The 10,334-nt window shown below is 63.6% G+C and overlaps 1 protein-coding gene across 2 annotated transcripts; it reads left to right on the plus strand.

The window, feature by feature from the left end:
* Positions 1-333: 333 nt before the first annotated feature.
* THY1 (Thy-1 cell surface antigen) lies at positions 334-5,674 on the plus strand. Of its 2 annotated transcripts, XR_009115621.1 has the most exons (5): positions 334-442; positions 2,657-2,738; positions 2,843-3,178; positions 3,705-4,208; positions 4,599-5,674. XR_009115621.1 is itself a non-coding variant. In XM_058041195.1 (4 exons), exons 2-4 carry the CDS (start codon positions 2,702-2,704, stop codon positions 3,815-3,817), a joined length of 486 nt encoding a protein of 161 aa, XP_057897178.1. In that variant the 5' UTR covers positions 334-442; positions 2,657-2,701; the 3' UTR covers positions 3,818-5,674. The 2 variants fall into 2 exon arrangements, 1 of the variants encoding a protein (XP_057897178.1); XM_058041195.1 differs by having other exon boundaries at positions 3,705-5,674.
* Positions 5,675-10,334: the final 4,660 nt, after the last annotated feature.

Here is a 10,334-nt window from a genome sequence, read left to right on the forward strand (position 1 = left end):
TACGTGCCCCCTCCTCAGCAAAGCCCACACCAAGCTCCTTTTCCCCTTCCCAACCATCCTCCTTTCCCAGCAAAACACCTCCCACGCCGCCGGGGAAGATGAGGGCTGGCAGCTCTTCCGCAAAATGATGTTCCCATGGCGATGGGGATGCGTCGCCCTTCCCGGGGAACATAAAGGGGGCGAGCCGCACCTTCCGCATCAGTGCGCGCCCCTTGTCCGGGGCGGGGGCGTCCGAGTCCCGCAGAGGCAGGGCCCCCCCGCACCGCCCCCCGCCGCAGGGCCGGGGGCCGAGCCTCAGTGACGCCTCCCGGTCCCCATTCGCTGGGTCCGCCCGCCCAGCCCTGCCCAGACTGCGGGAGCGCCGCGCCCACAGCCCGCCGGGCAGCCCCGGACAGCGCCGGCAGCCCCGCAGGCAGCGGGCAGCACCGGACAGCGCCCGCAGGTAGGCACCGAGCGCCCCGCACGCTGCGGGGCCGGGAGCGGCCGCCGGGCTCGGGGCACGGCGCGGGGCTGCGGGCGGGGGAGGCTCCGCGGCCGCGGCGGTGGCACCGGGGACACCTCGCCCCTCGCCCGGGGGATGCTCGGCCGGACGGAGCGCGCTGGAGGAGGGCGCGGGCTCAGCTTCTCGCCCCCCGCCGGTGCCGGTGCCCCCCACCCTCGGCTCGGGACTGCGGCATTCCCGGTGGGCGCGCCCCCGCGCACGCCCGCACCGCAGCCGCGCTCCCGCTCCGCGCTGCTGCAGGGGGGGGCTCGCCCAGCCCGAGCCCTCCTGCCCCTCTCGAGGGTCGCCCCATCGCTTTTCCCTGCGCGCCGCGTCCCCGTGCGCCCCCTTTGCTGGCAGCCACCCCCCGGCACGGCCAGGCTCCTGCGGCTCTGCGTTCCCGCAGCCCACCAGCCCGGCTCTGCACGTCCCCGTCCCCATCCCCATCCCCGCAGCTCGCTTGTCACCCTGAGCCTGTGACGCTGGTGGGCACAGGGGGTAGGTACCTCCATGGTGTGACCCTGAGCAGGTTGGGACTTTGCCCTCTAAGAGTGAAGCCCCTCGAATGCCGCTGTCCCCCTGAGCGCTGTCCCTACGCCAAACCCCTGGGATCACCTGGGACCCCTCAGGAGTGAGCGTTACCTGGCTTGCTCTGCTCCCAGCGCTGCTGGCAGGAGAACAGGGGTCCAAGGGCTATCCACCCAGAGCCTGGAAAATCTGAGTGTTTGGGCACATAGATGGGAGGAAAACCTGCTCTCTGGGAGCTTCTTTGCATGGATTTCCTGGAGGAAAGCCAGGCGATGACCTAGATAGTGTCCCAGGACATTTAAAAGGGAGCAGATTGGTGCTGGGAAATGACAAAGCAAGGGACAGAGGGACAGTTCCTAGGAATGCAGAGGTTCAAGCATTTACCCCATTGGCAACCTCTCGATTGTCAAGATCAGAGAGAAGGGAATTTTTCTTCCTGGCCAAGCGTTAGGGTTCTGGATAAAGAGATTTTTTAGAGCTTCAGGGTGAGCAAATGGGTTTGGTATTTCCTTTCAGAACGTTATATGAAACACACAAAAATTGCGAAATAGAAAAATGCAGCTGGCTGTGGTACAGGCAATTCCTAGCTCTTCCCTGGATGCTTTGCCAGGCTCAGAGGGAGCAAACTGAGGGTCTGTTGTCCCCTCTGCCAGCCTGGAGTCACGAAGGGCTGGTTAGTCAGCTCCCCCTCTTGGACCTGGCCCTACATGGCCAGCCTGAGCGCTGACTGCAGGATGCTTGGTGCGTCCTTCAGCCCGGCTGCTGCCTCGCTGCTGCCCCACGCTGTCCCTCCGTTCCGCATGTCTGCGGCTGGATTCCCCACGCGGCCGCTTGGCCAGGCTGCAAAGCTTTAATTGATTCCTTGTGGCTGCGTTGGGCCGGCTGGAATCAGCAGCCCTGCTGTTTGGATGGCACATCACGGGCCCCTTACCCACACACACAGCCTGGAGAAAGGCAGGCACTGGGCAGGGACCCAGACAGCGCATGGTGCCACCCGAACCCTTTCCATCCCGTGGCCAGGCAGGCTGAGTTCAGCTCCTGGAGGCTTCATGCCATCCCTCAGCGGGCTTGGCTCGCTGTCCAGCTGCTGTGTCCCTCTTCCTCGCTGCTCTTGGCCCCTTTCCCTCACTGCATCGCAATGACTCATCCTTGCTGAGCTCACCCGCTGGAGCTGCTGGAGGACTGGCAGGGCAGGCGCCCACTGGCCCCCAGAGAGGGTCCCTCAGCTGGCAGCCCCCTCACCGTGAGCCACAGACCTCTGGTCAAGGTGTGCAGGCACTGGATTGCAGCCTGGTTTCACCTGTCCAAACCTTGGCTGGCCATGGGGCAGAAAGGGGAGGAGGCTGGACATGCAGGCCTTGCTGCAGGTCTGGCCATGCTCATTTAATGTCTGCTGGGGGGATCTGGGCAGGGAAAACAACGTGTGGATGGGGCATTGCCTGGGGATGTGCAAAGTGATGCTGGGCAGACACACAGTGCCTGATTCCCCAGCGGGCTGCAGCGCCAGCTCCGTGCAGTGAATCAGACACTGGTGAGGAGGAGCAGACGCTGCAGCATCGTCTGTGCAGGAAGGGCAGCCTGCACCACCGAGTGCCCACACCCATGGGGCAGTGGCCTGGCTGACTGCCTCTCTCTCCCCCTGCCCAGGTTCCCCTCTCAGAGACAGCCCCCACCGGGCACCTCAGCAGCAAGATGAACCCCACCGTGGGCATCGCTGTCATCCTGACAGGTACATCCCTCCCTGCTCCCTGCTCAGCCCGGAGCGGCCTGGAGGCTGCCTGGGCCTCCCCGGAGCGCACTGTTCCCTGCCCAACACCCTCGTGCCTCTCCCAGTCCTCCAGGCTGCCCACTGCCAGATGATCAAGGACCTGAGTGCCTGCCTGCTGGGCCAGAACCTGCGCGTGGACTGTCGCTACGAGAACAAAACCGACAACCCCCTGACCTACGAGTTCAGCATCACCAAGGACAACAGGAAGCACGTCATCCACAGCACCATCAGCGTCTCCGAGAACATCTACCGGAGCCGAGCCAACGTCACCATGCACAAGAACCTGGTGTGCCTCCACCTGCAGAGCTTCACCACCAGCGATGAGGGCATCTACATGTGCGAGCTGAGGGCCACCAACGACTACACTGGCAATCAGATAAAGAACATCACTGTTATCAAAGGTGAGACAGGCAGGGGCACCTGGCCTCAGCCCTTCCCACCTACTCATTGGCTTGGCAGGGCCAGCAGAGAGCACCACAACTCCCTGAGCTCCATAAATATGTCCTGACCCTTACATGCCCTTCAGGTGGGACTCAATCTAGCCCATCTCACAGCACTTTTCCTGCCTCTCTTGGGTCCCACCTCGGGCACATTGCCTAGGTATCCTCCCATAGAGAGGACAGTGGGGATCCTTCACACTACAGCACGCAGGAGCAGTCCTCTATATGCAGAACTTTGTCTCACCTGGTGCCCATCCACTTGTCACCTCAGTCAGGCACAGGCAGGGTTATGCTTCTCAGGGTCCCAAAAAATATTTGCTACTACACACTGGGAGGGAAACAGGCCAGGATGGGGCGTGCTGCATTTCTGGGACAGAGCAAAGGCAAGAAGCTGTGTTGCAGTACCATTAGAACTCCCAGCCTGAGCCCCATTCCTGAGGGATTTCATTGCCTCTCTTCTCTCCCTCCCCATTCCTCCTCCTCACAGACAAACTGGAGAAATGCGCCGGCTTCAGCCTCCTGATCCAGAACACCTCGTGGCTCCTGCTGCTGCTCCTTTCCCTGCCTCTCCTGCAAGCCGTGGACTTCGTGTCCCTGTGAAAGGCGAAGCACACACACACTCCCAGCGCTCGCACACACACGCACGCACACACCGAGCACCCCAGCCACCCCGCCTTCCTCGCAGCCCCTGGAAAAGAGAAGCTGAAGCGTCTGGAAGCCGTGAAACCTCTCTGTGTTATCTCTATTTAGCCGTATATTAACGCTAACCACCGTCCCGTGCCGAGGCTCACCATCCCACGCACACGCGCCCCGCTCCGAAGCATGGTGGCTCTGCTAGGCAGCGTTGCTTCTCCCATGGCGCCTCCCCGCTCCGCAGGCTGGCTGGTTTGCTTGTGCTGGGAGCACTGGAGGCCTCAGCCTCGCTTGTCCCATCCCTTTAACTCTTGGGGTTTGCCTGTTCCCAACTGGGGAAAGACAGCTGGATTGGCAGGTAAGAGAGAGGGGTGATGTGAGAGCATGCGGAGGGTGCCCGTGGTGGGTGCTGTGCCCGTGGTGGGTGCTGTGCCCGTGGCCCCTGGAGGTGACAGGGCTCCTGGTGTCCCCCACCCACCCTGCCTGCCAGCCAGGTGACTGATTCCTCACCCTGCTCCTCTCAACCTGAGCTGCCACGGCTGGGAGAGGGCAATAAATTACTCCTGTCTCAGTGAGCAGGGGAGCCATGGGATACTGCTGGGCCTGGCAGGATGGGGGGAGAGAGGCGAACAGATCTAGGAGACACCATGAACCCCCTCTGCCTCCTTAGGGCTCCTCTGGGGCCCTGGGGACGGGCTCAGTGCAAATGTGCTTTGGCAACAAGTTTTTCCTGATCTGTTTCTTACAGCTGAGCTGGAAGTGAGGCCTCCTCCAGACAGCACCTGGTACCTTTGGGCTGCCCGAGCCAGACACCACTCGCTCTCCCTGGGGACCAGCCCTTAGCTGTGACGAGAGAATTGCTGCCAGCACCAGTGGAGGCAAGCAGAGCCTCTCTGAGCTAGCCACAGCCCCACTGCCCTCCCCAGGACCCTCAGAGCTGCAGCCAGGATGGCTGGTGGGGAGGGGGTTCCCCTCTGGGAGTGTGACCCCATAGGGACTTCCCTGCACCGGCACCTTGTCTTCCCTAAGGCAACATCTGGGGACCCCAGTCCTTCCTCATGGAGAGGCAGAGCAGTCTTCCTCCAATCCCACCGTGCTCCTGGGAGGAGCCCGTGTTCCCCCTCCCTTCTCCCTCCTCCCTTCCAGCATTTCCCTGTCTCCCTTTAAGAGCAGCAAAGGACAGAAGGGCAGCCCACAACCTCGGTAAGGCCAGGATGGTGCCAGGGGTTGGCGAGAGCGGGGACAGGGATGGCCAGCACAGCTCAGATCTGCCAGCCCAGGGCTGCCCAGATGCCCACGGGACCCCGAGGAGCCTCACCCAGGGGAGGGCACAGGGAAAGGAAGAGGCAGGCAGGAGCATCCAGGTGCACGGGGTGAACCCCAGCTGTGCCACCCGTGCAGCCACGGCTGAGAGCAATACGCAGCAGCTGCTCCCCACTCCTTGCTCCTCTCCAGAGCTGCTTCCGACCCCCGTGCCCATCCCCTGCCCACCCCTGCCTGCTTGCTTGCTGTCTAGTGCTGCTGAGGCCGTGCCCAGCTGAGGCCTGGCTGTGCCCAGCGCCCTGGGCGTGCTGGTGAGCGCCAGGGCAGGTGCAGAACCCAGCGGCAGAGCGCGGACGCGGCTCGAGTCTCATTTTTTTGTGAACATTTGTAGTTGTTTCCACAGCTTGTCGTCAAAGAAATTCTGTTAAGGGAAAAGGAAAAAAAGTGGGAAAAAAGAACCTTATGAAAAGCAACAACAACAACAACAAAAAAAACCACCTTACCATCCAGGAGTGTTCCTCTGTCTGCACAATAAAAACCCTACCTAGGTTGTGTGTTGGAGCCACGGGCGCCCGTGTGTGCGGCGGTGGGGATGGGGGCTGTGTGGGGCTGGGCACCAGGACCTGCTGAGGGGTGCAGCCCCCCAGGCATCCCCCCTGTGCCTCCAGCACCCCACTACCTGCGGGAGAGAAGCAGGCAGAGAGGCAAGACTCGACTTTCCTGGGCAGAGCAACTCCCTGGAGTGTGGCACCCTGCACCCAGACCCTTTGTCCCCATCCCTGTCCCTAAACCCCCAGTCCATCCCAGAGGCCACCTACTGCCCACGGTGGTGGCAGGAGACCAGGTCTGGTCCTGGCCCATCCATCCTCTGGGGAGAGAATTGCCAGGGATGGAAGTGGACATGGGAGGGGGCCACTTGTCCCAAAGCTCCTGTGCCCGTCACACCAGGGTCCTGCTGGAGCCCCCGTGCCCACACTCTGCCTGGGGGGCTGCCAAGGGCTCCCGTGTCCTCTGGAGCGGCCACACACTGCCCTGCCCAGGGTCAGGATGCTGCCCTGGCAGCAGGAGTCACGAGCAGCAGCCTGCCACCACCCCCTAACACCATTGGTGACCCTGCGCCACCTCCCAGAGCAACGCCCCGACGCGTCCCTCCCTGTTTAAGGGCTGGAGCCAGACGGGAGGGAGGGAGGAAGATGCCACCCTAATTACATCCCTCCCATTATCCCCGGCAGGTGCTCGCTGAGTCACGGCCACGCAGGTGCCGTAGCCTGGGCGGGTCAGGCGTCCCCATGGATCCACGAGGGGTGGTCACGCCGTGCCAGCTGCCCCATGCCCAGCTTTGCTGAAGGTTTAGGGGGCTCTTCTCCCTACGTTTCACCCCAAGGGGGGCAAAACCCAATCCAGCTCCTCCTCTCACCCTGATTCTCTACTCCAGACCTTGCTGGCAGCCACGACCACCCCTTTTTGTGCCTCCCTTACCCTCCACACACCAAGTCGTGTCCCCACCGCCGGCTCCCTCCCTTAACCCTCCCTCCATCCTTTCCCTCCTGGACCTCGATCTCCCTCCCCAAATCTCTCCCTTCCTCACGCTTACCCTCAGTCCTCCTCCTCCATCGCCAGAGCCCCCGCTGCCCCCGCAGCCTCCCCTCGGGCCACCCCCTTGCCATGGGCCACCAGCCCCCCCAGGTTCGCGTCCCCTTTAAGCCTCCCCAAGCTGGAATGCGAGAGGAGCATTTCAGCGCCCTGTGAGGTCAGATAAAGACACTATATTTATCTGGCTGGTAACCTGAGCCCTGAATTTCTGCCGTGGTGTTTTTACGCGGCCCCACAGCCCTCGGGCTCGGCCCCCTCCGGCCACTGCGCTCCCTCCCCGGGTGGAGGGGCTGAGCCGGGGGTCTCCTGTCCCCTGCGAAGGGCTCGGCTGCTGCCCATCTCCGCATCGCCCGCCTCTGAAGCTCCCCAAGGAGGTAGGAGCAGCCCAAGGGCATCACCAAATGCCTGGCTGGTCGCCCCTCGCCGTGCCCTGAGCAGCCATCGGCCACCCGCGCCACATGCAGGTGAGTGCAGGTGGGGACAGCGCCCCGGGGAGGGGGACACGGAGACAGACAAAGGTGTCCCCCTCTTCCTTCGGGGGAGAGGTTTCTCTCCAGGGAGAAGGTTCCGAGTTCACACACCAAATCCTGGCTTTGCGCCCTCCTCGGCACCCTCCTCGTCCCCCGGCGTGGGCAGGGCACCTGCCTGAGGGTCCCTTCTTTTTTTTGCCACCCACAGACCTCAAAGCAGTAACTCATGCCCCGGGTCTTACGTCAGGGTCCCCAGTGGGTTCGGGTTTTGCTGCCCGGGAGCAGCAGGTTCTGCAGCAGGGTGGGGATGTGTCAGCAGCACAGAGCGGGGCCGGGGCGGTGACTCTTGGCCATGTGGGGTGAGCTGGGGGGTTCTCAGGCCCAGGGAAGGGCCCTGGTCAGGCTGGTTCCTGCTGGGTGAGTCACCTCGGGCAGGGCCTGTCACTTTGGGGGGTGGGAATGGTGGGGGGCAACGCAGGAGCTGGGCTGTGACAGAGGCACTGCAGTCCCCATCTGTCAACAAGGGTCGCTCCAGTCCCTTCCAGGGAGCAAATATTTTGTGGCACATTCCCCCCAGGGCTGCTTGGGGTCACCCTTCTTAGAAGGAATTGGACACCGGGAGGATTCTGTGCCTCGTTTCCCTTGGGGAATGGGCAGGAGGCTGTCCCACCCCACTCAGCTGGACACAGAGCCCCTCGACCCCAAAGCACTCGTACCCTGAAGCGTGCAAAGTGCCTCACACAGGGTCTCCTCTGTGCCTCCACCACGGCAGAGTCCTGGGAGCTCCCACGTAACCTCCAGGCTGGGACATTGTGTCTCAGGGGACAGGGGACACAGCTCCGAGCCTGCGTAAGCGAGAAGCAGCTGTGCTGTGACACCTCGGATGGTGCCAGCGCTGTGTAAGCTGAGCTGAGCCCGCTCTGGGGCTCCGTGGCCACCGAGGGGGACAGCTGGCACCAGGCACGGGCAGGACAGAGGGGACACCTGCCACTGGGCACGGGCAGGACAGCAGCTGGGGACAGAGCAGGGCTCTGCTTCTCTGCCTTCAGAGCGAAGGGTTTGCCTCCTCACTTTGAGCAGAGATTCCCAGGGAAGTGCCAGGGCAGGACTCCCCAGTGCCCCGAGGAGCCCCTAGGTGTCCCTCTGCCATGTGGTGGCGCCTCTCCTGCCCGGCCCCGTGAGCGCAGACCGGACATTCCTGTGCCTCAGCTTCCCCTGACAGCCCGGGAGGATGATGAGGGTGCAGGAGGCCTGACTCAGCCGTGCCGGCCCCAGGGCTTTGCCAGGCAGCAGGAAAGCTCAGCACAATGACGGGCAGGGAGGGGCCAGGCAGCCCAGGAAGCGCTGGGAGGAACCGGGGTTTTCTCACACCCCCTCAGCTCCTCTGGCTCCTGGCACGCTCCGCTCTCCCGCCGCCCTGGGGTCCGCTCGGATGTGACACGGGGACCTGGAAGCACAGGCAAGCCTGGCAGATGTGACATTCCTCCATGGTAAGGCCTCTCTTCCCAAGGAATGGGATAGCTCCCGTGTCTGGGCCGGTGCTGGCTCCTGACCCTGCATCCCTCCATCGGCTGCTCCGCATCCCCAGGGCAGGTGCTGCCATTGGAGACCTGTCCTGCTGCCAGGAGCTCCTGCTGCCCTCCTCTCCCCAACCTGGCGCTCTCCTGATGCTGCTGGTGCCAGGAGAGAGCGTGGGCACCTGGCAGGGGACGATGGCGTGGGGCTGTGCTGGCACTGTCCCAAACCAAGATCATCTCTGCTGGCGAGGAGGATGGAGAGCAGGGGCAGTCGCTGTGCCAGGCTGCTCCGTGCCCCAGCAGGGCAGGCAGCCAGGCATGTGCTGCTCCCTGGGAGCCCAGGGGCTCCGTCATTCCCATCCTGGCGCTCGAGTGCCAGTCTCTTGGCTGGGGTCCCACTCCCTGTGAGCGAAATTCCCCACTGTCCATGTCAAATCCTGACTGGCAGAGCCCCGCTCCTGGTGAGGGCGTCCTCGGCCAGGCTGGGGAGAGCCGAGCCGGGTGTTTCGTAGCTCCCTTGCCCGGGAGCAGATTATTCACCCTTCAGCCTCCGTCCCCAAACAGGTCTGTGCGCTCCACCTCGCTGCTGCTTGTAAATATTTCCTTCTGCAGGGTGGGATGGCTGTTCCCTGGGCAGTAACCTGGCTGTAAAGCCAGGCTGCCCGCCAGGAGCCCACGGGGGCTGGCTGCTGTCTCTCAGCACCCCCTCCTAGAATCATTCCCGGGGCGTTTCCACGCTGAGCCTGCGGGGTTTTGAGCAGGAGGCTGTGCCCCCCAGGGCCAGGCTGGCAGTGACCCTCGTGCCACGATCAGTGCCCGTCCCCAAGCCTGGGTACACCCTCGGTGCTGCGAGGGACGGGCCAGGCACAGACTCTGGCACCTCCTGGCTTGGAGCTGGGCCAGAGCCCGCCCCGGCTGGGCTGGGAAAAGCCTCTGAATCAGGGTCATCTCCCGGGTGACTGGAGACTCTCGGAGCCACATGAGCCACTGTCCTGCCAGGGAAGGGACAGCAGCCACCCCGGGAGCTGAGCACCAGCAGCGCCAGGGCAGAGGAGCTCGGCTGGGTCCTGCCTGCCCCAGTGGCACCCACAGCCCCAGCACAGGTAGGGATCCAGCCATCAGCCTGCCAGCCGGGGTGCTGAGGGCACACTCTCCTCCAGCTCCTGGCAGCCCGTGTTTGGGGGCTGCTGGCTGCCACAGTGCCCTGTCCCTGCTCTGGCTTGGCTCTGGGGGCCTCTGTCCCTGTCTCTGTGTGCTCCTCTCCTGCCCTGTGCGGGAGCCACCAGCTCTCTGTGGGCACCGAGTGCTGGCTGTGCCCGGCTGGCAGGGGCACGGCTGCCACCTCACCAGGAGGACTCTCGGTTTGAATTACTGATGGGGGCACAGGGGGCACGGCCATGGCGGGGAGACAGGAAAGCCGCTCAGATGCTGACCTTGCCTCAGTTTCCCTCTCACTGAAGTGCCAGCCCCTTGCCAAGCCCCAGCACTCCCTGTGAGTAACCAAGGGAAGGTGCTGACTGGGTCAGCCCATCCCAGCTGCCTGTCTCAGCCAGAGCTGGGCCTGAGCATCATCCTGTGACCAGGCCACTGGGGATATCTCTCCAGGCCCAAGAGTGGGACAGTCACAGGATGGTGTGGCAG

This window comes from Melospiza georgiana, chromosome 27 (genome assembly GCF_028018845.1).
Source record: "Melospiza georgiana isolate bMelGeo1 chromosome 27, bMelGeo1.pri, whole genome shotgun sequence".
NCBI classification, from domain to species: Eukaryota; Metazoa; Chordata; class Aves; order Passeriformes; family Passerellidae; genus Melospiza; species Melospiza georgiana.